Below are 26,706 nucleotides of genomic sequence, written 5' to 3' on the forward strand. Positions count from 1 at the left end.
TTCATGTGCTTTATAAACTATGCGTTTTGGCAATACTAGTAGTGTTGTTAGAAGGCCGGTGCCAGAGTTTTCTCCTGTTGCCCTTTGTAGATGCCAGTTGATCAGTTTGCTACTGATGAATGGGAACGGAACTAGTTTCTCTCCGGCAGATGACCGAAGGGAAATGGTTGCCACGTGGATTTTAACAGGTCAACACGTTTTGCTGTATTGTGATTTAAGCCATTTGATACGATACAGAGGCCACATAACTTCTGCCTTAAAATAACTCCCCCGTTATTTTCTCTCTGAAGCCGGAGGAGAAGATGTCCGACCTTGAATCTGGCTGGCTTGTTGCATCACGCCTCCGGCGCTGCCGGAATGACCGCCGGCGGCAGCCGATGCGCCGCGCAGCAGCGCTGCGCTCTCCCGGCACGAAGCCCCGCGGTGCGGGCTGGGCTTCCCCGGCCCCGGGACCCGCTGCCGCCCCGCGCCACAGCGCGCTGGCCGCCTCCCCCCGCCGCCAGCCGGCCCCGCGCTGCCCTCCGGGCCGCGCCGGGGAAGCGCCTGCCGCTCCGCCGCCGCCTCCCGCCCGCTGCCCCACCGGCCGCGGCGGCAGGGAGCGGCCCCCGGCGCGGGGCGGGGGCGGTCGGGGGCGGGGCGGCGGCGGGGGCAGCCCGGTGCCGCCGGGGAGCCCGTCCCCGGCGTGCGCGGCTCTCGCTGCCCGCCCTCCTCCCGCCGGCCGGCAGCGCCGTTGCGCAGCTCCCGCGGACGGGACGGGACGGGACGGGACGGGACGGGACGGGAGCGGACCCTCGGGCGGCGGGGCCGGCCGGACAGGGCTTGGGGCGGGCGGCGGCGAGGCGAGGCTGGACGGCCGCGGCAGGGGGCGAGGCCGCCCGGGGCTGGCGGCGGGGGGCGGCGGGGGCCCGGGGCGGCGGAGCGCCGCCGGGGCCCGGCGCATGGCGGCGGCGGGGAGCATCACCACGCTGCCGGCGCTGCCCGACGATGGGGGCAGCGGCGCCTTCCCCCCCGGGCACTTCAAGGACCCCAAGCGCCTCTACTGCAAGAACGGCGGCTTCTTCCTGCGCATCAACCCCGACGGCAGGGTGGACGGCGTCCGGGAGAAGAGCGACCCTCACAGTGAGTCTCCCGGCGGGCCGGGGCCGGGGCCGGGGCCGGGGCCGGGGCCGGGGCCGGGGCGGGCGGCCCCTCCGCCCGGGGCAGCGGGGCTCCCGAGAGGCACCGGCGCCGCGGCCGCCGTCCCGCCCTGCTGAAGCATCGGCAGCGAGCTTTGCTTAGGCAGCGTGCGTAAATACCCATACACTCGTATATAGATGAAGGCGCGGATGTAGGGGCATACGCTTTATTCATACGCGCGGACAGGCGCGTATCGCAGCGGGTGGCTCCAGGCGCGCCGCGCTTCCCACGGCCGGGTACCGCATCGGCACCGGCGGGGCGTCCCGGTGCGGGCTCTTGCGGGCGGCTCCTCGTTCAACCTGCTGCGGTGCAGAGCCGGTCTAACGCCCGGAGAGTCGCTTACGTGCTTGAAGGTGTCTGAATTTGTTTGCATGGCTCTTAAGTGGGTGTAATAGCACTTGACTGCTTTGCGCGGCAGCGGTAAATCCGTTAGTTGCATAAAGGTAGAAGGAAGATTAGGGGTTCTTCCCGGTGCGGGCAAGTCCTCATGAATAGAAGTACTCTTAGCGTACAAGTACTCCTAGGAACCGAGGTGTAAATCTGCCCAAGGAAGCAGGGTTTATAAGAAAGTACTGTCAAAATACCTTTTTGCCTTACAATGTTGCATGTTGTGATTTTTTTTTTTTAAACTTAATTAAGGACGAGTAAAATACAGATAAAACAAAACCTACGCATTCCAGCAGAAGCAGTTTGTGCCTCGATACCTGATCTTTTGAGGGAGGAAGAGGCGCCTGAGCTGGGAACACGGCCCGTGGGTTGAGTGGTTAGTGTGGTCTGAGGGCCCGTGACCCGAGCTCGCCTCTGCGGAGCCGGGTGCCCGCTCTCCGACAGGCGGTCTCGCAGGGCAGGTTGCTGTTACAAACGCAGGCTGTTCTCTGTTTCGAGAACAAAATACCTTTTTGCAGACCTCAGAATATTTTGAAAGTATGCAGCATGGAGTTTTCGCGGATGTAGGAGCAGGTTTTTGAAATGCCCGTGAGGCATTTCTTTCAAAACAGGTACAAGGAGTTGCTGTATAGCTGTCTGTCAGATAGATAGTCTCAGTGCAATTCCTGGTTTGAGAAAATTTGTTATTGTACAATGTGTGCAGCTCGACCAGGCAGCGGCCTGCCTGCAGGCACTTGGCATAACGAGCAGGTGAAACCTCTTACTGTGATGCTTCGTTTGTTCTGCACCTGTGCTCTGGGTGATGGATGCACAGACGGGACTAAGGTCAGAGGACAACGAGGAGGCAGACCAAAAGCTCTTACTATTACTTTCCACTTTGGACAGTCACCATTTGCAAAAAAGCTTTTCCAACAATTCCAAAGAAATACTGTAACAGACTGTTCCCAAATAACAGTATTGCCAAGTTGGGCTTCAGTCTGAGGCTATTTTATTTAGTGACTCTTTGGTACAAATGGTGTACGTACAATAGGCTGAAGATGTATGTGGAACAGTATATTTCGGGAAAGTTAGCATCCTTTGTTAGGCCAGCTGGTATTCTTAGGAAAAGCTATAGGAAGCCTTCAGACTTGGTGCTATGCATTTGCATTTCTGTCTGTCTTAGATGCTGGTTTAAAGGGAAGCGTAGTCCATGTTGTGCAAGTAGTAACAAAATGTATTTATTGCCAATACAGCTCAGTAAATTATTGCGTGTGGACTTTTCAAATGTTGATGCCTAAAGCAAAGAGTTAATTTACCATACAGTTAAGTGGTTTGGGTTTTACACATACCAGTCAGTTACTGCGCAGGATCAAGTCTGTGCTGGAAAGCGTGCAGTAATATATTCAGGTTGCTTTAGCCTTTTGAATATGGGATACATGGGAATTCTTACAGGAAATAAGTCTCATTAGTTCATCAAACAAGTCATCTCACCCCTAGAAGTAGCTATGAAAATATGTTGGAAATTTGCTGCCAAGGGAGATGACATTGCGTCGGGGACGTACAAGGCTGAAGGTGGGTCTCTGGACATCGCCGCGGCTCTCAGGTTCTTGCCTCCTTCAGTACTCTGCTGTTTGTGGTGAGAAACGCCGGTAGTGGTGCGTGTTGTTCCGTGCTCACCTGGCTGGGCCAAGCCGCCCTGGGGGGGGGGTGGTGGTGGTATTCATCATTGTCGTCTTTTTCGTCATAGAGCTCCCCCATAATAATCTTCCCCCCCCCCCCCTTTTTTTTTTATTATTCTGCCAGGAAAGCTAGCACTGGTTTTATGTTCTTGAGCCCATCTAATGGGTGTTTTCTCTTCCTGTTGAGCCTTACCAATGCTAGAAATGTTTTAACTGACTTCTCGTGCTGCTTTCCTAGTAGTGAATTGTGTTTGAAAATCTTTCTGGTGTTGGTGATACTGCCTTAGTCTTTCCCCTCAAGTTTCTCAGTTTTGCTCTATAGCTTTATTTTTGCTGTCATTTCTTTCTGGTTCTCCATTTTGTCTCTGTGCTTTTCCTTCTCTGCCTCTTCAGTACTGCGTGATCACTAGTGTTCTTTCCCCTTCCCTTTGGCACTTGTCTCTCTGAAGCCCCTCTTTTTCCGTACCCTTTTGCCTCGTGGATGAACGATGGCCACAGGTAAAGAAAAACCGGAGTTACAAATGACTGACGTGGCCTCTGCCTTGTGCTGCGCAAAGTCAGCTGCCGGGCAGCTCCTCAGGTACCCGCCAGCTTGGCACTCTCTGGCCGTCTACAGAAAATCCCTTTGTTTAAGAAGAGCGGTTTGTAAGCGTGATACAGCTGGAGGGCTGGTGGGATTCACTCCCAGCATGTGCACCTGGGCACGGGAGTGCCACCATGCCTGAGCTGCTCCCTTGTCCCCTGCTGTCACGCTCTCCTTTTCTCATTATCAGACAGCTCTTTGTTTGTTTTTTCTTTTTTTTTTTTTTTCCTGGAAGAACTCTAGTTCTGAGAAGTAGAGAAATCAGTGCTTGAAGCGTCAGCAAGTCACGTTGCTACGGCACGACGTGGTTCACATCCTTAGCATCTTTGTTGTAAGTACGTCATTCGATGCGAGTCTGCGCGATGCTGAACTCTGACCTGGTGAATGCTGCTCTCTGGAAGTCCCTGTGAAATCTTGTGGTATGCCTGGTAGGTCACGTTGGCATGGCAGATGGCAAAAAATCTTGGACAACGTGAGAAGACTTTAAAAAAAAAACAAAAACAAAGAAAATATACACCTCAAATAACTCATGGTATTTTTCTTAGTTAAGTAAAAGGTTTTGTAAGATTGTTTTGAGAAAAGAAATACAATGGCTGCAGAGAATTTGGTTTAGAAATCTAATTAAAGGACAATTAGGAGAGATTCTTGTGGTAGTTGCTGTTCTTATGAATTAATTCTACAAAATAGCATTTGATTAGCACATCCTCATTTTTACTTTTAAAGGAAGTTCTTATTTTAGAAGGTGAATGACTATCTCGTTATGTTTCAGACCAAAATCTAATACTGTAAACAAATTTCCATTATCCATGTCCTTTTTTGCTCCCCCCCTTTTGCCTCTAGTACTGAGGGACAGCTTGTTTGAAGTATATGGTCTGTTTTATGTCATGGCACCGAGAGTTTTGACTGTTTTACACTCACCCCATTCACCTTGGTTTATGTAGAATTGCGTTGTTAGTGAAATTGGGAATGGAAGTTGACGTCCTGTGTACTGGAGGACTGGAATTGTATGATTCACACAGCTAAAAAACAGGACAATACGTCTTAACGTGGCCGATATTGCCACATCTGATGCGTGTTGTACAGTGACTTCAGTGAAGTGCCCCTTTGGACACACCCTGGGGACTTCTGCTGAGTCTTTTTCCCTTGAAGAGGTACGTTTCAAACAAACAAGAAACAGAAGGCACTTAGAGTTTTGTTGTTTAAAGCAAAACAAAAAACATGTCTTTTTCTGTTGTTGTTGATCAACAACTTTTAATTTATGCCCTGGAAATCGTACAAAGAACACAGTCTTTTTGGAAAGGCTTTTAGAAACCCTCTGTAGGTGTTTGCCTCAAAGAGGCTACAGTGCCGGTGAAGGGGGAAAAGCAAGGGGAGTGGAAAGGGAACGCTTATCCGTACATTTTAAAAATGTCTAATAGCACAGCTGGTTCCTTTCACAGTTTCCCCTCACTGAGGAATGGTTGACATTTATATATTTCCATAATTTCTCAAGCAGCTTTATTTCATGGTGAGCATAAACCAAGGCGTCCAAGGAATCCTGAGCCGTTCTTGTCCACTTGTTAATGAGGTGACGAGGCTCCAGCCTGCCACTCGGAAAGGATTCAGCAGCGTGAGCTTTTATCGGCCCTGCAGATGTCTGAAATACCTTCTTCCTGCTCAGTAGCTGGCTGCTCCTCCACAAATATCTCAAGAAAATGTAAGGTAGAGTAGTACTGGTCCAGGAAAATTTCTTCTTAAGAAAGTTTCTTTCATAAGTAGTTGTTAATGTTATGCCTTTTACTTGTATCATACACAGCATTTAAATGGTTGTGCTATAAATGTTTTGAAAAGACTGTATTGAAGTATATGCAGACTTTTAGAGCATACCAGCTTAGTCAAGAAGATAGAAGAAATCTGATCGCTCTTTGTGTGAATGGAAGAAAACTGTGATCCTCAGAAAGAAAAAAATTGAGCAAATGTCAAGAACTGTTTTAGTACGAACGTTCTGTACCTGGTGCTTAGTTTGTCATAGGTGCGTAAGTTATTTGGGACTCAGAAGACCTCCTCTCCCCTATCGGTGTCCCACAGGCGTGGCTGGGGCTGTTGGCACGGCATCCTGTTCCAAATCTTAGCGCTAGGTGAGAGTTGACTTTTTTTGGTTTTGAAACCTGGCCCTAAATGTCCGAATACACTGCTTCTCCCCAAGTCCTTCCGAAAACGGACTCTTCTTGCATTACTTTTGATCTATTGCACAGACCTTAACTTGTTTGGCAAATACTGATGCTTTGCGACATAGTCAACGCAGAAATGCCTCCTGGCTCTCAGATGTAGCTGGTTTTAGGGCACGAGGTAGCAGAGAGCTCCCGTGCAAAGAAAGTTGGAAATATGCTTCCTTTGTGGCTTTTCCTTATTTTGTCATAGAAATACCATCATGCTGTTTTCTGCATGGTCCTGCGGGGTAAATTAATGAAACGAGGGACAGACCACCTGTGTTGGCTGGGCACGCGGAGGGCCGGTGCTGTTCGGGGGGGATGCACCCTCATCTGTCACCGTGTCTGCTAATCCTCTTACCCAGACTGTAGTGAGCCTTACCCACCCCGAAGGTGTGTGACCGAGTCGCGGGTACGCTCGGAAGATGGAGCAAGGCAAATAGGAGATGTCTCCGGTGGGCAGTGAACTGTCCTGTCTCTCCCAGCTGTTTTCTGCCCGGTGCGGAAAGAAAGGGTTGTTGGAAGAGTGTGGAAGGTTCCCAGGGCACCACCATCCACGGGTGCACTAGAGGGCAGGATTTAGCCCTTAAATCTGCTCACAGGCTTTAGCAATCAGGAGTGCTTATAGGTACTTACATATTCTTGTCTACAGAAAAAAATAGTCCAGCTTCTGCTTAGCCGTTGCACAGCCATAGCTGAATGAGTAAGACAAATACAGATAACATACAGTAACAAATACAGGTAACGTATCGTAGTAGTTTGACAGCAAACAGTAAAATTGTGGAGATAATCACATAAATGCAGATTCTTGCAAAAGCTGTCTTTATGACCCCCTTATGTGGGTAGATTAAGACTTCTGGTAAAAACGGCAGTGACGAGTGTATGACATTTAGTGAAGTCAGAATGAAGACTCTGGGACGTTTGCCATCTTGATAAAGTGGAGCCACATATTCCTGAATGGCTCATCAAGAAAAGGAGATCAGGTGGCTGCTAATAGTTTTTATTTGGCTAATAAATGCTTGAAATTTGTGCAGCTGGTTCTAAGAAAAAATTTATCCTGTGGTGGAGATATATTTAAAAGCATTTTACAGAAGGTGAACTATGTTAGTAACTTTTTTTTTCAAGATATGATTTCTTTTTACATACTAGATGAAGAGACTAAATTGCGGTTAGTTAAAACCTGTGGGTTTTGGTTTTTCTCTCTTTCTTTTTTCAAGTGAGTTTGGTGTATATTACTAAAGAGTTTTAAAAGTTGTTCAGATTAATCTTCTGTAATAAAAGCAGATTCAAGTTCTGTATTCTGTAATAAAAGCAAGAGAAGTGCCAAGTGCACAGACAGTTGAATGGGCAAGAAGAGACGTAGCTCTGGTTTTGGCAGTACAACCAACAGTCACAGGGTTCAAAAGATGCTTGAAGATAAAACCCCAGAGAAATGCCCTCTTCGCGTGTTCAGTTTCCACAGAATACATACACCTATTGTATTTTCTTGAAAGAAAGGGAACCTGTTCCACTGCAGTTTTTTGGGCAGAATTCTGTTTAATTGCTCTTTAATTAATCAGTGTCTCAATGTGAATTTTAAATCATAATCTTTTCACTGACGTATTGTTTCTGTAAGCTTTTCCCAGCTCCCTTGGATTACATATATGGCAAGCAGTTTTAAAAAACAGTCATTCAGTGGTTTCTATCTACTTAAAGTTCTTAACACACTGAAGTGAAAAATGTTACAAGAGTTTCTTTGACAGTTTTTCTCCAAGCTTAATGTTTTTATACCTTTTTCTTCCTTTTTATTCCCCCAAAAAATGTTTTTGTGATATTTCCTCATTTGTTCAAGCAGCTTGAACTAAATCCATGAATCCAGCCATAACTTCTGATGTGAACAAGAGAAGGCTGAAGTTTGTATTTTGATTATTACGGTTTTTAGCACTCTTGGGAGTGTTGCCCTGGGATCACTGGCCATCTGTGTTTCAAAATACTTGAGGGGTGATTGATTATACTGAACTAGTTAATAACCCTAGAAACAACGCAGCTTTTTGACTGTTGGTGGCAGCATGTTTAGTGCAATTATCTAGTAAAACCAAAATGCGGTATATAACCTTAACGCAATCCAGCTTTTGAAATAAAGGTTATCCTGAGAATGCTCAAGTTACTGTTACTGAAAAAAGTACATACTTGCATGGTCTGTGAATTGACTATCTAAAGCAAGTGACATTTGAAATGTTTATGGCATGACTTTTGGAGTCTAAAAGTCAGTGATGAGATTTCACTTTCCATCAGAGTTGAAATGCATAGTCTTTTATTAGTATCTGTTTAAGACTGTGTATTTCAAAATAAAGCAACTCTCTCATCATTTGTCACTCTCAATAGTGTGTTTTGTGACGAGATACGGGTAAACTTGAGTTCCTGTCTGCCTTTTCTGCTGCCTCCTGACTTCTCAATAAAAATATTTAAAGGGTGATTCTCTGGGGTGCTGGTGGCATTTCAGGATTATTATTTTATGTAGTTTTTTTGTTTGTTCAGGGTAGGGCCAGATTCTGACTGGAGCCTGATACGATCGTCCGAGAATATAAATGAGATGATGTCTACAAAGTTGGGTGGAGGTCGTCTTGCACGAACTGTCATGGTACACTTCTGGTTGAGTGATGCTGTATAAACTTATCACTCATGTTTGACTTTTAGAGCTCGAAAACCACATTGCTCGAGTGATTCAAAGGGAAAGATACTAAGGGTACTAGGAAAGGGCGAAGTAGGAACTAGACTCCATAGCCATTTGCAGTGGCAATGTGGTGAAATGATATTCTTGCATTGTGGAGCTTGTTAGCTTGCCTCTTAATTTGTGATGAGATTTGAGCACATCTTATAAAACAGCAATCATTAGGATTCCAGCTGGAATGTGCAAGTCACAAAATCCTGATGCTCGCAGCTATGAAATACTGCATGGTGTTGTGTTTTGTAAAAGCAAGGGTACGTATCAGCTGTGATACAGCTTGAAAATATTTGCAGTCTGTTTCTTGGCTCTTTCCGTTCCACTCTCAGGCTGACCCAGTGTGGTGCCCACGATGCCTGGTGTCCGCCTGCAAACCTTTACTGTGGCAATGTGTTTTATTAGACTTTCTGTTGCCATCCTGTGGTGGTGTAGCTCTGCGGTTATTTTTGCTGATAAAGGATGTCCTTAACATACTCAGGTGTGTAGGCAACACAGCATCTCAATCTGTACACCTCTTTTGGGGAAATGTCTGTACTCTTGGGACTGGCACCGTTCTTTTGGCAGGCTGTATCTTTTCTTGGTGTTTCTGGGTACTGGGGAACAAATACTCCAGTGTTTCATTTCTGACCACATGTCCCCCTTTTGCCTTCCCCTCCAGCCCCTTTTAACATCACCTGTTAAGTTGTCAGTGGTGACTGGCCAAGGGGTCCTTTGGTCAGGCTCTTCAGCTGATCTAACAGGTCTCTGCTGCTAGAAGAGGTGGTCTCACCTCTTCCTTCCCCCAGTCTCAGCAGTGCTGTCGTTGGCACCACCTCTAGCACCGAGTTAAGCAAAGGGACAGATTGGTTTGCTGAATTGGCAGAAGAGCATTTGCTCTCCCTGCCCCTTCCACTGCATTAGTTTGGGATCGATGTAATGCATTGGAGCAGCCTACCGAGATGTCAAGAGAAGCGCCAGAGCTGGTGCGAGGGAGGCGGTAGGAGCGTGCAGCTGGGAGCGTGGGATGGAGGGACAGGAGCTCCCCTTCCCAGCGGCAGCTAGCGGTTCGGTTGTCACTGCCTGTCTTGTGGTACCACGTCCTGAACCATCTCATCTGCTAAAATGCAGGACGAGACACAATGTCTTCCTTGGTGGATGACTTGATAGAGTTCGTGATGAACACATAAGAGTCCATGCGGTTGTCACACTGCAGGTTAGAGTAGTGATTTTGGGGCCATATTGCCATGAGTGTTAATACAGCCCCACAACTCTGGGAAGACCGATAGTGAGACTGAGATTTCTGCATGTAGAGAACCACACCTGTAGAGTAGTTTTGTGCAGTGCTCCATTAGCTCCTGTTGATACTTGTGGCAACAGAGATGGATACGAAAAGGAGAGCATTTTTTAGCGTGGAGAAGCAGCTAGTGAGGGCCATATAGAGGGTGTATGGGGAGAGGCTGTCACCTCTGTTTGGAGGTCACCGAGGGTGTCCTGCTGCACAGACCTGCTGGGCTGAGCAGTGTCTGGGAAATGGCATATGGATTCAGTTCACCGGGTTTCTCCAACTGTAATGGAGCAGTTGGGATGAATAGTTAAACGTGCGTCTGGCCGTGCCTCTGAATATGTAAATAGGAAGGATTCATTTTGTGGTTTTGCAGATGTTTACAGAGTCAGTATGGATGTTTTACTGACAGTAATGTAGTTCGTTCAGGGAAATTGAGGAAAAAGACCTACAATTCTTGTGGCCTTAGAAATGCAAGAATTCCTCAAAGCCGAAGAGGGCTACAGAGCTGTCCCATGTTGCCAGTTTTAATTTCTTTCAGTCCCACCCTTCTGCTTGCTTTACTGCTTCAAGAAGCAGTGTCTTCCAGAGCGTTTAACTGTCCGTGCTTGAGCTAGCACTGGTGATTGTAAGGTGTTACTGTTTGCTATTGAAGAGCAGAGCAAGTTTGTCTCAAACCAAGGCTGAATTTCAGTGATCAAGCTCTAGTAATGTGGATCGGTATTGTCCGTGTGATGTGACATTAGGAGAAAATGCTGTTGGGAGTGAGAGATGTCTGCCCTGCCTGCTGATCTGATGTGGTGTAAGGTGAGACAGCGCGAGACAGCGCGATTGCTGGTGCTTGGAGTCGCGGCATGCTTCGGGAGCGTGTTCTCGCAGTGAAGTCTGGAGCAGCGTGGAGATTTAAACCAGCAAATAGATTTAAACCAGCTTAGTGAGTACTAGTAATGGTCTGGCTGAAGCAGCAGAGAGCCAAGTAGCTTCTTCCAAGCCGCAGATTCTAAGGTCTCTCTTGTCAGGAAAGTGCTCATGGTCTTTCTCGGTATGGTTCAAAGGTATTCAGAATAAGCAGTGGGTTTTTATTTGGAGAGCTGGAAGCTGGGGAAGTGATTACAGCCTGATGTCCCTCTCTGTGGTCCTGCAGACCCAAGTTCTTGGCTCCCCAGTACGGGCTGGGTCCCACGGTGTGTTCTGTCTGCCTCCTCGGAGTGATCGTAGGGGCTGTAAAAGGGAAGAGTGTTACCCAGATATTTGAAGGAAGGTCTAAAAAGGCCCTGTGCATTTTATTTTTTGGTGTTAGGGAATTTGGTTTCTTACAAAGAAGAACTCTTTATACTCAAGCGAGGCTGCATTCAAATCAGAGCCCTTTTTTTGAAGACTCCGGTTCATTACTATTCTGGGTTAGCAGTGATTGACAGCTGTTGTCCTTCATTGCAGCTCCTGCTGTTCCCCTGTGGATGCATTATTTAAATGCCAGCATAGGGTGGATACACAGCTTGATGGAAGGGGATAAAACAGATGGAGAATGAAGTAAGCCTCTGGGCTTAATGTTGCCTTTGCATTGTCCTTGCAGTAAATGAGGTGGACAGGCACCAGTGAAACACTGTGTGTGCATGTGTATGGATTTTGATTGGGTTTTTTGTTGACTTTTTGCAAAAATATTTATGAAAGACTCGGTGATTAATTCAATTTCATTGGTACTGGAGATGGGGGAAATGCAAAACCAGTGTAGTCACTGTCTCTTCACCTTTTGGCCGGATTATGAGCAGTCAACTCTAAAGGGCAACTTAATTCATAGGAACTCCTCCTTATCAGCTTGTTATTTCTTCCTACTCCTGTCTGCTCTGCCGTTCCCCTGGCACCCTCGGTGCCTGACACTGTTCCTCTTTCGCCACTGTGCTTCAGACTCTCTTGAAATCCTATTTGCTGATTCTTCTTGGCATTTCTAAAATCCAGCTTTTCCTTTCCAGCTGTGACACTAAGGCTTATTAAGCCTATGGGTTGGCAATTTCTCACCGCTGCTCTGGCAGCCTTTTCCGTTCATCTCATCAAATCTGTTACTGCTCCGACACCAGTTACAGCCCTAAAATACTGTGTACTACTGAATAGTCGTGTGAGTTGTACGTGAAGAAGGAACACTTAAAAATACCTTTTAAAAATGATACATTTTACCTTCTCTGTCTTCTGAAGTGACATTCTTGGGCTTGTCTCAGGTTGTCCCTGTTTTTATGTACGTTTATTTTGCTGCAAGTGAAAAACAGGTCATAGTTACAAAGAGATTAGTGAATGCACAGTAAACATAAAGAGCTGAAATTCTGCAAGTTTTGTATGCATCTTCTCATGTTAGTCAGTAACATCATTATGTTGGCTAAACACTTGCACCAGCTTTGTTTTAAAGCTGAACAACTGAAAGTGATTATTCTGTGATTTACATTAGTGAATACTGAATGAAGTGAAAACAGGTTAAAGAAACAGGATGGATTACCTTACCCTTATTAAGAAAAGCTCTTTGGGAAAAGTCCTAAAAAAAAAAAATCACGTGTGAACATGCATTCATCGTTTTGATAAGGAAACCCTCAACCATTGTTCTAAATCAAGAATGTGGGGTAAAGGTACTGCTGACTTGGAGTCTAGGCTTTATTACCTGTACCCAGTAATGAATGAAGTTCTCTGGTGAAGTTAGTGATTTTTTCTGCTTGGTTTTGCCCTCTTGACTTTAAATGATGCAGTCAGCTCCTCTGCAGTGACAAGGAGACTGCGAACAGCGTGGCAGCTCAGTATTCAGAAGGATTTGAGACGATGGTGTACTTGCAGTTTCTGGCATTTGAAATCCTTACGTAATGCCAAGCAATCGCTGTTTACTTCACTCGGCAGCACAAAATACCCAAGTTGTGTTTTGTAAGCAGATTACAGAAACTGTAGCGCTTTTAACTTTTAAAGGACTTGATGAAGTTTGATCAACCAGTTCATGCAAGCCGTGTGAAACGGAGAAATGAAATTGTGCGTGTTTTGTATGGGGGCACGTAGGCAAGGAGCACTAAGGCAGACGGTTGCCAGAAATGTTGTATGTCACATTATTCTGAAATTGTTCATCTGCAGGATGACTTTCCTGTCCTTTACATGAAATTTATAGGGAGCATTTGAGGATGCTGTGTATTTGGTAATCAGCGTTTCCTGGGGAGGATTCCCAGTGTGATAGGTACGTATGAGGTGGAGTTGGATATTTGTAGGAATTGAGGTTAAGACAGAAATGAGAATAGATGGAGAACCTGAATAGGGAAGTAATTTTCATTGTATTCAGTATTTGCATTACTTAAAAAGATGAAAACTCTTAAGATCTGTGAATGTCCATGTTATGTAGTAGACAAGGTTAGCGGGTTGATATTTAAAGAGTTACACAAGTTATTATTCTGTTTAAAGCCTTGGATTTACTCTGAAGTGTAACCGGAACTTTTTGAAGTGTTCATATTTCAGAAGTGTGTATTTTTGTTGTAGATGTTTATATTTTAAAGACCTTAGGTTTGTCTGCGAGTGGTTTTATGCCTCTGGCTGGCAAAAAGGAAAAAGATACACTTACAATGTTGTCATGCAGAAGCAAAGAAATGTGCCTTTGTACGGGAGCGTGACTCACTATTTCTCAGCGTGACGCTTCATTTGCTTGATTGTTTTTGTTGCTGTTCTGTGGGTTTTGTTTATTAAAAGACCACCTCTTCTGCTAAGGTTCGCTTGCTGTTTCTCATCTCTGTTTCTCCTTTCTCCCCCACACATATGTTCCAGGTTTTAGGCAGCGTGTACTTCAGCAACTCTGGCAATGGCACGGTTGTTTTACGATGAGCATATGAAAGCGAGCAAAGAGTTGTTTCCGTAATTGCAGTCTCAAGTCTGGGGATGCCTCGTACATCAACACAAAGCTTATCAGTTAGTGGAAGGTGTCAATATGCTTAATGTATTTTTGAGAAAGAGACATCAAAAAGTGTTGGGGAATGTATGTGGGAGAGAGAGAGCCAAAGATATTTCTAATTCCTGGAGATTCCAGTAGGCATCACCAGCTCACGGGCTGGGGTTTGGATCTGACCCAGCGGGCAGCTTCGGCTCTGGGAACGCCAAAATGGGGGTATTAATCTGCATGCGTGTGTGTACATGCATGTGCATTTTTGATGAACCAGCCCTTGGGTTTGGGAGGGATTAATGTATTAGGTGTGGAGCAAGCACGCCCAACTGTGTGTCTTGCTTGGACACCTGGCTGGGAATAGACATTGCCCCCAAGCATGAAGGAATCGGCCAACTTCGGCCGGAGAGTGTGCGGGAGTGGGAATTCGCTCGTAGGGTGTTGCATTTAGGAAAGCGTTGTTGGTTCTTCTTTCCCCCCCTTTTTTATGAACTTCCTTGCATTTCTGATACTTATTCCCTCCAGAGGTGATCCACCTCTGTGGCAGTGAGACTGCACGATAGTTGCTGCGTTGTTCTTTTCTGCGGGCACGGCGGTGCAGGAGGACGCGCGATGGGGAGCTGGCGCAGTAGCTTCACCGCAGTGTCATTCGGGGGCCTCATGGAAGGATTTTCCTTACAGGGCCTCTGCAAATATTTTGGAGATGGGCCCTGAGCCTTTGGCTTGGGTTTAGCTTTTCCACAGCAGAGGCTGTAGTAACGCTAGTCATTGATCCAGAGACGTGCAGCCTGGGATTTTTCAGAGGGTACATAAACTCTCCCTGCTTGTAAACTGAGTGAGAGGTGTTTTGCTAATGACCTTTTTAGTTCGAATAAAGCGGCTGTATGTTAGTGAAAACAGAGGTTGAAATAGTATCAGATTCCTCTTCTCTTTCCAGGGTCCATAAGCTGCTCTGTTAGTTGCAGTGTCCGGGTAAGGCGCGTGTTTGCTGTTGGGATGTTCACAAACTCCAAATAATCTCTTGGAGCATTGGCTGATCGATGTTTTTGGGCCCAGAGTCCTCTTGGTAAAATGTTGTATTTCACATGACATTCTCGGAGGCTGTTAACAGTGATGTTACAGTCACGAAAAGGGCTTCTCTTTCCTGCTCTCTTAAGCAGGCTGTTGAAGTGAGAGGGGCAGAGCAGCGGAGAGCTGCCTGTGCAGATTGTAGGCAGTGTAATGATTTTGGCGTCTTTTCTCGGGGTGTTCAGGGCAGCGTTTGGGGTCCTGAAGGGAAGGGTGGAGGTACTGGAAGTGGATGTCCAGTGATCCTGCTCTGGGACCAGCATTTCGGTGTAGGTGGGAAAACTCCGCGGAGCGTGAAAGCAGCCTCTGCACGTGTGCGTGGGGCACGGTGGTTGTGCCAGACGGCGGTGAGAGATGTGACTGCAGGAGACGTCAGTGAACTATGGAGAGCTTTGATGTAGCTTGCGTCTGTGTTTGATGGCGAAAATGGGGCAGCAGGGTTTTCACTGTGAAGTGATGGAGACCCTTGAGCAGGAGGCTGGACTAGATAGGGTCCGTCTGACCTGAATTTTGTGTGATTCTGAGACCGTGGCCGGGTACTCACAGTTTCAGTCCTCATTGAAGTCTGTCTGTAGGGATCTTTACTAGGTAGATTATGGTGGAAGTATGGCTTAGGCTTTAATCATACCTTTATTTGCTGTAGCCAAAGCCAGGAGCTCATGGTTGGTTTTTATTTTAGGGTTTCTCTGATGTAGTGGTTAGATTTCCCATTTCCTTGCGGAAGAGTGGGAAAACGGGGATTTTATGAATCCATTTGGCTAATGCATCTCAAATTCCACCTACCTGAGGTGCGGGAGTTTGCCTCGTGCTCCAGTACAGCGCCCTCATGTACTGTACACATATCCTGCCCCTTCGTCACTGCTGCTTGCTTTTTACGTCTCTGCCTCTTCTATTTTTTCCTAACGTGTTTCTGTCCCTTTCTTTCCCCACTGTGACCTTTGCTTTCCCTCTTCCTTAGCGATACTGTGACATACTCCTGCCCCAGAACCTCTTAGCCAAGGCAGCTGCTATGAGTAAAATAACAGCACATGGCTTTGCGCAGGCTGATTGCCCCAGGCAAAGGGCTTGGGATGCAGGCGGCTGTCGGCACTGCTCCTCGGCCGCTGCCAACAGATGTCCGACGGGGAGCGTGTGAGAAAGGTAGTACGAGCTCGGCAGTGAGTAACTTCCAAAATGTCCAGCTCTCTTTTTCTAAAGTATTAAGTTGCTGGATTTTGCCAAGATCTTCTAAATAAACCAGTTTTGAAGGAGATTTTTGGCCGAACCCTTCATGATGCAGAGCAATGAAACCATTTGGGACCATTTAAGTTACTGCAGTATTATTTGGTGTGGGCCATTAAAAAGCTTTGCTGGGTTGGGAGGACTGTGAAAGGACTTTAGCATTTTCATTGTACATGTAATTTTTCAGTTCTAGTGCTCAGGGCAATGAACAAACTTTTTGGAAAATGTACACGTTTTCTGTACTCTCTGCATTTGCTAGCATTTCTTCTGTCCGTGTTGTGCTACTTGCCCATAAAATTCTTTTCTCCATTGGTGTGTGGAAAACTGCATTGGAAATACTGTTTTGAGCTCTTTAAGAAAAGATGGGGAAGATCCAGTTCATAACAGAAATCTGAAACCTTGCCAACCACAGTGCTATTAAATACCACTTGTCAACTTCCATATTCTTAGAAAAGTCTCTCCAAATTGTGAAATAAATGCCCATTTGTAACTCTCACTCAAATATGCTGGCTAGTTTAACCTGCAACATGTAGATCTGTCCTGACCATATACCCCATGAAAGGAGGGATCGTCACGTATGTGTAACTATGATTTTACGTCCGCGATCCACTAATGACACGAGTGCTTGCAGAAGTCCATGCCTGCGGAGTTCTGCTGGCTGCAGGGGAGGAACACGTCACTGCGGTCAGTGGTTTGTCTGTGTTTAACACGTCACAGGATCAGGACCTGATCTAAAAAAAAACCCCAGCCCCAAACTGTCAAACCTGATTAATGTGGGACATGGTTTAGTGGGCATGGTGGTGTGGTGTTGGGTTGATGGTTGGACTTGATGATCTTACAGGTCTTTTGGAGCCTTAATGATTCTGTGATTCTGTAATGTGTACATCAGGGAGCAGTCTTGAAGAAGTTTGATTTTCTGTAAATTGTCTTACACCAGAAAGGAAAATGACTGTTTAGTCATTCTGCCTTTCAGATGCTGGTAGGAATCTCTCTGCCCGAGTGTCACTGTTGGAAGGACTGCACCTGCAAATTTCCTGCGTTAATGGAAAGGAAGCTGGCAAAAAAACTCGGGTTCATCTTGTATGATCATTTGTGTGTATATATTGAACAGCTGTATTTGTCCAGGAGGGGCTGTGTGTAGCGGGAGGTGGGAAAAACTCTTCTGCCAGGCATTTTGGTGCATGCTGCAGTGTGGTTCAACATCCTTTTAATGCCACAAGTTGTACTGGTTTCAGTGGAAATTCATGTTACGCTGTAGCTTGTATTGTTCTTCAGTGAATACGTATTCTTAGCCCAGCCTCTATGTGTTGTGAAGAAAAAATGTCCTCCCTCTACCCTTTTTTGTACTACTGGAAGGCATAGTAGGTTCACTTAAGCTACATCCGAAGTGATGTGTTTTCCTAGTTAATGATCATCTCCTTAGTATCTGCCATCTAGAGATGTAAACAGTATTACAAGCAAGAAGACATATGACTGTAAAATAAAATCTGGAAATTCTGAGTATTAGATTACCCTTACAGCTTTAGAAGGCGCTATATGTATATATATATTTAAAACAGTCGTTAATGATAGCTCCAACAATGTTAGACAACTGGGTGCTGAGTTAGGACTCCTTTTGCATGTCCTGTCAAAAATGAACATGGTCAAAATTTTCACAGGATTTAGTCTTCCTTCATTTTGGCTCAGCTGTGGTGAAAAACCATTGACAAACCATTGATGTTCTCGGTTTCCACTGTTGCGCTGAGATGCAGAGGCTGCCACGGATCCTGGTGGAAGAGCCGGGGCTTGGTGAGCTCTCTCAGCTCGGCTCCTGTAAGATGCAGAATTCCCATGTTCTGGAAATGGGATGCGCCACCCTCAGTTAGCAGCTGGAGACAGGATTTGGACGCAGTCTGCCTGTGGAAAGCATTTTGCAGTTCAAGAGGATGACAAACACCTTGTGATTTTTTTTCTTGTTACGGGAATCCTTTTGCAATGCTTGAGGATAAACTCATTATCGTAACAGAATGGCTAAAAAAAAAAAAGCTCTGTACCCATAACTAAAAATTTCTGATTTGTACTTCTGCATGTTTTTCCTGTGCTGAACACTTAAGTGTTGCGATCTTAGCTGAGGGATGGAGGTGCTGCGGCTGCGTGGGTGAGTTAACTGAGGAAGGGCCCTGCAGAGCTAGTGGTGCTTCACTGCCGGTTTATTACGGCAGGGAGGAATGGGAAAACATGGTTCCAAGGAGAAGTGTGACGGGATCTCCTGATGTCACGGGCAGGGTGAGCAAGGAGAGATTTCCTCGTTGTGTACTGACAGATATTGTGTATCTTTTCCCTGTTAGTGGAACATTTACAGGCATTCCTTGCTTTTGAGCCAGGTAGCTTTTAAACAGTCACCGTCTGATTAAAAATTTAATGCCTTCTGTCCTGCAGGCTATAAATGCCTATTGATTAATTTAATTTTGGTTTGAGGATTTTTGTCTTTATGTGGCTTGTTCTCTTTCCACCTTACGATGCCACATCTGATTTTGCGCTTGTAACTGTACAGCTTGTCAGAGGGCTGTAGGGTGGCTTCTTCTGGGCTTGGTATCTTTTCTTCTGGGAGAACCTCCACGGCAGTATTATGGACCATGTTGTGATCGTGCCCCTGTACTCGGCGCTGGTGAGGCCGCACCTCGAATCCTGTGTTCAGTTTTGGGCCCCTCACTACCAGAAGGACATTGAGGTGCTGGAGCGTGTCCAGAGAAGGGCGACGGAGCTGGTGAGGGGTCTGGAGCACAAGTCTGATGAGGAGCGGCTGAGGGAGCTGGGGGTGTTCAGTCTGGAGAAGAGGAGGCTGAGGGGAGACCTCATCGCTCTCTACAATTACCTGAAAGGGGGTTGTGGGGAGGGGGGTGTTGGTCTCTTCTCCCAAGTGACTAGTGACAGGACTAGAGGAAATGGCCTCAAGTTGCATCAGAGGAGGTTTAAATTCGATATTAGGGAAAATTTCTTCACTGAAAGGGTTGTCAGACATTGGAATGGGCTGCCCAGGGAGGTGGTGGAGTCACCATCACTGGAGGTATTTAAAGACGTGTGGATGAGGCATTTAGGGACAGGGTTTAGTGCTGGACTTGGCAGGGTTAGGTTAACAGTTGGACTTGATGATATTGAAGGTCTTTTCCTACCCAAATGATTCTATGATTCTATATCCATAAATTGCATTTTGTTAACTGATTCATTTGTTCAGGTAACAGGTTTGAGATTTGTGATTGTGATTTGAATACAGGAACAAGGAAATGGCTCAAAGGAGAGTTTTATTTAGGATACTTTTATGATTTTATCTTACAGTATTAGAAGTTTGTGTCAGAGGAAGGTTTTAAAGCCATCTCCTGAATTATAGTTCAGTGTCTTAACTTTATTCCATTCATGTTTTCTAAGCCTTTAAATTTGTGTCTTGCACTTCATTTCTTCTTACTTGGCAGAAAAAGGGAAGGTGATCATACTTTGGCTTATTATGAAGAGATACAAAAGAAAGTCTTAGTAGTAGTAGTAGTAAATGTACCGAGTCCCTTTTAGTTGCCAGTGCATAAAGGTCGCGCAGGTTATAATTGGGATAGGACTTTTTTTATTTCATAACTTTGTCATGACTTAGCCTCAGTCCTCAAGACTCGCAGCGTGCCGAGTTCTCTGTTGTCACAAACCCAGCAGGCATCGACCATAGCCTTGCACTTGGCGCTCATCACAACTTAAAGGGCGTGCTATGAAAGTGAACAGTGAAATCGCTTCCTGCTGTGCTGGAGGGGGGCCCTCCCAAAGGACTGCCAGAATAACTGGGAAAATGTGCCTTTTTGGCCCTCAGTTTGTTAATTAGCTGTTTCACAACAATCTGTGCTACTCTTCTGGATTACAAACTTCTTAATTACTTTACTTCCATGGATCTGGTTTTGAGGTTCAACTATGCTGAAAACAAGTATTACAAGTAGATCTGAGATGATGGTCTGCATCTGAACTATTGCTATTGGTGACCTAAAGGCTGCAAGAGATAGGGATCGTCGGTGTCACGTGTTACGTTTCTCTTATGACCAATTGTACCAAGTTGCCTTGAGCTAAACCTAACATTGTTGCTTCTGGTGATGATTGCACGGTCAAAATGTGTTTGATTAGTAAGGCCATATTGTACCTTGGCATCTCCAGAGCAACATAACGCTGTGGGAAATACTTACCTTGTATTAATAAAGCCATAAAATAACACTGAAACCTGAAAAACTTACAGTACTGTTCTGGCTCTCTTTATTCATGTGTTTTTCGAGCCAGAGAGGAAAATCCAGTGAAGCTGATTTTGCTTTTGGGGCTTTCAGTATTGCAGCGCTTTTCAAACTCTGCAGGAAAACCTTCTTTTTTCCTTTCCCCTTTTTAATGAGTAAAGCTTCTCACAAGCTTCTCCAAACTGTACAAATATTTTTACAGGCCTTAAAAACCTTTACTGAAAGTTTGTTTTTACAGAATCTGAACTTCTGGCCTGGTATGATGCTGTAGGAGTTGGTGGGCTTTTTTTGTCAAGAGAAAGTCACGAAGCATAATAAGTCGGTACTGCAGTAATTAATACTATTTTTCAGCTATTTCACCCAGCTGTTTCTTGTTAAGTGTGTGGTGAAAGCTGTATGCTTGGGCACATCTCAAAAGTCCATTTCCCCCAGTCCCTCTCCACATTCTTGCTTCCCCAGAGGACAAGGACTTGCACTCAAGGTTTTTGAAGCTGTTCACAAGTCTGATTTTGGCCTAATAACTTGGGAGGGCTGTATCTGGATACTTGAGTCGGGGATGAAATGAAACATTTCACCTAACTTTTTATGACTACAGAGGTTTCTGTATTCCTTGGAAGTCTGGAGTTATTAGTGAATTATGAGAGTTGTTTGTTTTTTTTCTTCCTTTGTGCAAAATGGCAACAGACACGTAATTTGTAAGAAACCATTTTATTTTCTTTAGAGTGCAGCATTTGTACTAATATGGCTTCAGTTGTGTATACAAATTAGTGGATTTATGAGTGGCTCTTACGGATGGCTGTCTGTATCTAGGGAAAAATCAGATGAAATAATTTTAATGGTTAAAAAAGGGTTTGCAGCACTTATCCTAAAGATTTCATGTTCCTGGTATTCTTATTGTTGGAGTTTCTTTGGTCATGTCTTTAGAAGCAAAAGAAGTAAAGCAAGAAAGTTTTCATTTGTATTGCAAAAATCTCTTTTTCCCTACAACAAAAAGCCAAATGAGCAGTAACTTCCCTCTGAATCTCAAAACTTACGGTCACTTCAAGCGTTTATTCTGGTGGCTTAAAAGGTCAAGCTTTTCAAAACTGCATCATTAAATAGCCAAAACTATATACTCCTCAAAAGCAGGTAGGTGAATGAAGCTCGTGTCTGAGATGTTCCCCACTAGGCGGTAATACCAGTCTTACTGTACAGAACCAGCTGTGTGTTTCTCATGAACCCTTCAAAGACAGAAATCGGCAAACACGAACGGATGCCAGTCCTTGGCTGAGGACTTCTGAGTGAACGGGGCACAGCTGTCGGTTCCTCTAGCTGGGCTTTTATCATGGTCAGATCTCTGTGTAGTATGTTCAAATAGAAAATGTTTTTCACTAATTCCCAAAATAATTTCTGGGATGCAAGCAGAAGGAAGGAGAAGTTCCAGTCTACTTCGTTTTTGGAAACACCGATTGTCTCGCGCCAGATGAGTCATATCCTTCGTTCGGGCACCTGATGGACACATAACCAGTACCAGCTTGCGACACCCTGCTTGTTCCTTCTTTAGCTGCTGCGATTCTTTGGCAAGTCTTCTTTGCCTTTATACATCCCAAGAAGGTGAGAAGCTGTTTCTCAGCTATTCCTCATTTTTGATGCCTGTGTTGCAATGATCTTGCTTCCTGTTATGAAGTATAGTTGATCTTAAAAATCCCTGTTCAGTGGAACTGTGGATGAAAGCATAGAATTGCACAGAAAACCAGTCCTATCTGGGCTTGCTTCTCATTGCTGTTTCTTAAGTGAGAGGGTTTCCAGATGTGGGTTTCACTGGGAATAATGGCCATCCAGAATAGAGGAAAACCTAGGGATTTTGTGAGATCCAGTTTCTTGTGTTCTGCTGTTACTGAAATGGTTGTGTTTGTTTTCAGCAGAAGTCAGATGGCATTGTACTGCCTGTGCAAGCTTGCACAAATGGGGTGGAGCTGCAGGGAATGGGCATGTATTTTCTGGGGCTGGGGGGGGGGAGAAAGGACCGCACGTCAAGCTGCAAGCAGTCCAAAGAGCTCATTTGAGTTGCTGTATGGGCCTTTTTTAAGTAACGTTTTAAATAATTGAAGTTCGGTTTTCAGAGGGAGTTGTTCTAAAAATGGTTGGAATAGAACAGGATCTTCTGTGAGGTTTAGGACAACGTGTACTTTGCTTCCTTTTCCTCCTCCTCGTCTCCAGAAAAATGGCAGTTCCAGCAGAGTGCTTAGATTTCTTTTGAGCCGCAAATACCTAAGTCGTGTAGAAGGTATCTGGTGGACTTTTTTATGGTATTTGGTGTAGTTTCTTGTATTGTAGTATTCTCCATCCCGTGTAGCTAACGGCTGAAAGACCTGAACCTTGAGGTACAGTGTCACAGGTACAGTTCAGGTGAGGCTGAAATGCAGCGGAGATGCAGCGTCCTGGCTCTGCTGTTTTAACCGCTTAAAGGCTTGATTCATTTCTCGTTCTGCATGCAATGACAGGAATAATCATGGAAGAAAAAAGAAGAAAAATAGCAAATAGCTCTTCTGGATTTAGATGGAGGCCACTTCTGGCTTCTCATGTTCCTAATTTGTATAACACCATTTCTTGTGTCTTTGCTATCGTCATCTACTTTTGCAGTTCTTTCTGTTTGTCTGTTCTAACCACTTGTTGGATGTATGATGTAAACTAATTGATACTTTTCTGTTGGGAGTTTAGTGAGTGATATGGTCCTGAATGGTCTTAATCATAGTCCAGGCTCATGCGCCTCTGACAGCTTAGCTGTATAGAATGGCATGCATTCAATGTCTGATCCTGTTCTGTAAATATTAAGAAGTATCTCCGTAAGAAAATTGCCATGAAAAATTCCCACTTTCTATGAGCAGTTGACTGTGCCATCAGTGGTACTTCAAGGAATTTTATGGGTTTTTAAATGGCTTTTTTTGTGAAATGAAGATAGAAGAATAACTCACGCTTATTGTTGCTAATTTGACAATAGCTGCTTACTCTGTAATAAGCATTTTTGATGAAAAATGGGATCAGAAAGTTAGAGGTTGAAAGTTTAGTGCCTTCGCTGCAAGCTGAAGCTCAGGCTTTCTCTGGTTTTAGGTTTGAAGCAGTAGGCTTCACTGTCAAGTGCTGAAATAATCATGATGGCTGTGAAAATTTACTTCTGTCTTTTTTGTTCGCAGTCAAACTGCAGCTTCAAGCAGAAGAAAGAGGAGTGGTGTCAATCAAAGGTGTAAGTGCAAATCGCTTTCTGGCTATGAAGGAGGACGGCAGGTTGCTGGCCTTGGTAAGCAGCGTTTTTTTAATTGTTATATGTGTCTGTCTGTATTGGTAGATCCTCTCCTCACTCTGTATTGAGTATAACCTCTCCTCAAGCAGGACTCACTCAGCTTCTCTGTGTGTGATTTATGAGGGAGAAATTAGCTCTGTGCAACTTCTGTCAATTAATTGAACTATGAAGAGATGGGTATGTCTGCCCTCACCTCCAAGCTGCAAAATTTAACTGGAATGGCCAGTCTGAGAGAGAAAAATCATAGCCATTATGTATAGAAGGAAATTAGAAGAACAAATGAAGAATGAAGTCTCTCCCTTCCCCCCCACAGTAATTTTTTCCTCTTTCACTTACTTTCACATAAAGTGATTGTAAAGACCCTTTTGAAGTAGGAAGTAAAGCCAGTTTTTTAAAATTTTGACTTCAGTGTTTTTTATAGTAATCTGTATGTATTGTTTTCTCATCTTCCTCTTTGTAGAGAATCAAGTTTTTTTGGTTATGTATACTTCCAAACTAGAAAACTGGCAAGAAAAGCATTTTTGAAAATGTAATGATAAAATTAAAAAAGTTATTAAATGTAGGTAAATTAAATTAGTTTAAACTCCATGCATTTTATTGGTATCAGCTGAATTTTAACTCTGTTCTAAAGCCAGTATGTTTAGCAGACTCTGGAAGTTAATAAGGTCTCCTAGAGCTAGATGATAAATTTTGCTTTAAGAGCTGCAGTTACATTCATTTTGCTTATGAGACGTAGACACTGTAAATCTCTTGTCCATATTTACAGCCTTCAGTGCAGACAAACTGCCGGCACTTCTGCAGTACCACTCTAGGGCATCCTACTAGAATTCTAGTTTGAAATAATCGCCGATGCTTTGGTGTCTTGAACAGAGCCCCAGTGAGCTTCTGTGCGAGTCCCCACCAGTAACAGGTGTTAATAATAAAGTGAATTCCTAACCCCAGCTGAACTGCAGCTAATGAAAGACCCGTGCCAAGGGCTGCAGAAATTACTTCTGATTCCCCTCAGTTCTGCCTCTGCCCAAGTGAAATGAGTGTGAAGACAAACGAAACACTTCAGCAGTTTCCCATGAGCAGGGATCCCTGGGGTGCTCCCCAGCACTGCGCGTCTCTGGCTCCAGGAAGCCCATTTTGTTTATGCCTGTGAATACGGTTAAAGAACCTCTTTCAAGTTACGGCATTATTTACTGGCTATCGTGTGACAGCTCAGTTGAAGAAAATGTGAGGAGTCGTTCACTGTGCTATTCTTGAATGAAGGATAATTGGGAATTTCCTGTGGTGCTGGTGTGGTGGCATTTGGCTTCCCGTTCAAATTGCCCTCCTTACCCTGAGTGACAGTGAATGGTCAAAATGGGGCGTTTAGCACCATTTGTGAAATTGTAAACACCTGGGTGCATTTATATTCCAACCTACTGTTGCAGGGTGGGTTGTGGTTGTAGAACATGCTTCCCTTGCAGCTATATGCAGCAATTCTATCTGCTCAGTTCTTGTAAGATGACGTGCTTGGAGAGTATCTGCCGTTCAGTCGGGATGACTCTCTCAAAGTTGGGTCACTTCGCGCTTCTCATGTGAGCTTATAAAACATTTGTTTTGTTTCTGGAAACGGGTATTACTTGAATTGTGTTTACGCAAACGCTACTTTCTACAGCTCTTTATTTCTGCTCTTCATAGGTGAAAACTCTCTACTCTTAAGTTTCTGTTCTTCAAGCAGCCTAATTACTTCTGCAATCTCATGATCATTTTCTGCAGCACAGGCAATGTTTTTTCCATGAGGATTTCTGTACTTTGACTTCCAACAGTTTGTGGCCAATTGTGCCTCTACTGTTTTCTGCCTATAAACACATTCATGAAACCGTTCCTAATTGCCAGCATTTCTTTTTCAGTTTGAGCAGTTTTGTGTTTCAGTGAGAGCTTTGAAAGAGCGTATGCTGGAAATCTTTGCGGTGAAGTGATCTCGTCAGTGGACGTGAATTTGTATCTGCTGAAAACTTTGGTTATTTCTTTTAAAACATTACTGAACTTTAATTTCTAAACTCCTCTTTAGTTCTCTAATCCACTAGTCGCTCAAGTATTATTCTGTCCTTTTTAACATCTGTTTTTTTTCTTCTTTTTTATTACTTTTCAGTGTCAAGGATCAGTTTGCATAGTGTCCTTGTTTTATAAATATATCAAAAATACTTTAGCAAATGATTATTCAGTCCTGGTTTTCATCTAGTTGCATCGTTTTGTAATTACTTCGTTGAGACATGTCTTTATGGTTTGTTCCGAGTTGGATTTTGCAAAATTTATTGCATAGCCAGTGTATCACTGCTTACACTGCTGATTTGCGTGGTGGTGCAGTGGGTTGCGTTCTTGTCTTGAAAGCTGGATGATACGGCTTTTAATTTAGCAGTTTCATGCTCTCTGTTTATTAACAGACTCAGTTGTTGTGGGGGAGAGGTAATCTTTACCAGTTCAGTCACTGGAGGAAATGGCTGGTTATTAATGCAGTTACTCAAAACCTCCCCTTGGAAAATGCTGTTTTAACTAAAAATATTTGTGCAGAAATTTACCTATTCCATCAGATTTTGAATGGAAACATGGAAACATTTCACTTCTGATATGCCTCATTTTGACTTTCCACTTTCATTTAATTACAATAGTGAAATATTTTCGCTTTATGGAATTAAACATTTTTGGTTATTTCATTTTATGAAGAAGTTTCTCAAAATTTCCCATGAAAGGAAGAATTGCCCTTTTGACTAACTTTTATATTTCATGAGAAATAATTTGTCATTTAAGGATACGACCTGTTGGTTCTGTCTGTCATGCTTACGTGGTTTCACTATGACTGGACATGTTTTGCCAGACTGAGGGACTTGACTTGAAGGGAAATTCTCCTCTTTTGATGTTATGGATTAAAATTGTGGCACAAGAATATTTGTGAGAATAACCTTCATTTCCTGGCCCTTTCATAGTTAGAAAAGGCTAAATATGATCATCACCTTTCTCGGGTCATACTCCATCTGCTCTGGTAGTTACAGGTTAACCCTCTGGTTTCAGTTTTGAGAATGAACAAACT

General features: G+C 44.5%; 1 protein-coding gene across 1 annotated transcript in view; it reads left to right on the plus strand.

The window, feature by feature from the left end:
• The first annotated feature begins 938 nt into the window (after positions 1-938).
• The window catches only part of FGF2 (fibroblast growth factor 2), a 29,479-nt gene continuing 3,711 nt past the window's right edge, over positions 939-26,706 (plus strand). Inside the window, exons 1-2 of the mRNA XM_059826840.1 lie at positions 939-1,119; positions 23,542-23,645. Of these exons, the coding sequence (XP_059682823.1) occupies positions 939-1,119; positions 23,542-23,645 (285 nt within the window). The remainder of the gene's footprint in view (positions 1,120-23,541; positions 23,646-26,706) is intronic.

Source organism: Gavia stellata, chromosome 19 (genome assembly GCF_030936135.1).
Source record: "Gavia stellata isolate bGavSte3 chromosome 19, bGavSte3.hap2, whole genome shotgun sequence".
Classification (NCBI taxonomy): domain Eukaryota; kingdom Metazoa; phylum Chordata; class Aves; order Gaviiformes; family Gaviidae; genus Gavia; species Gavia stellata.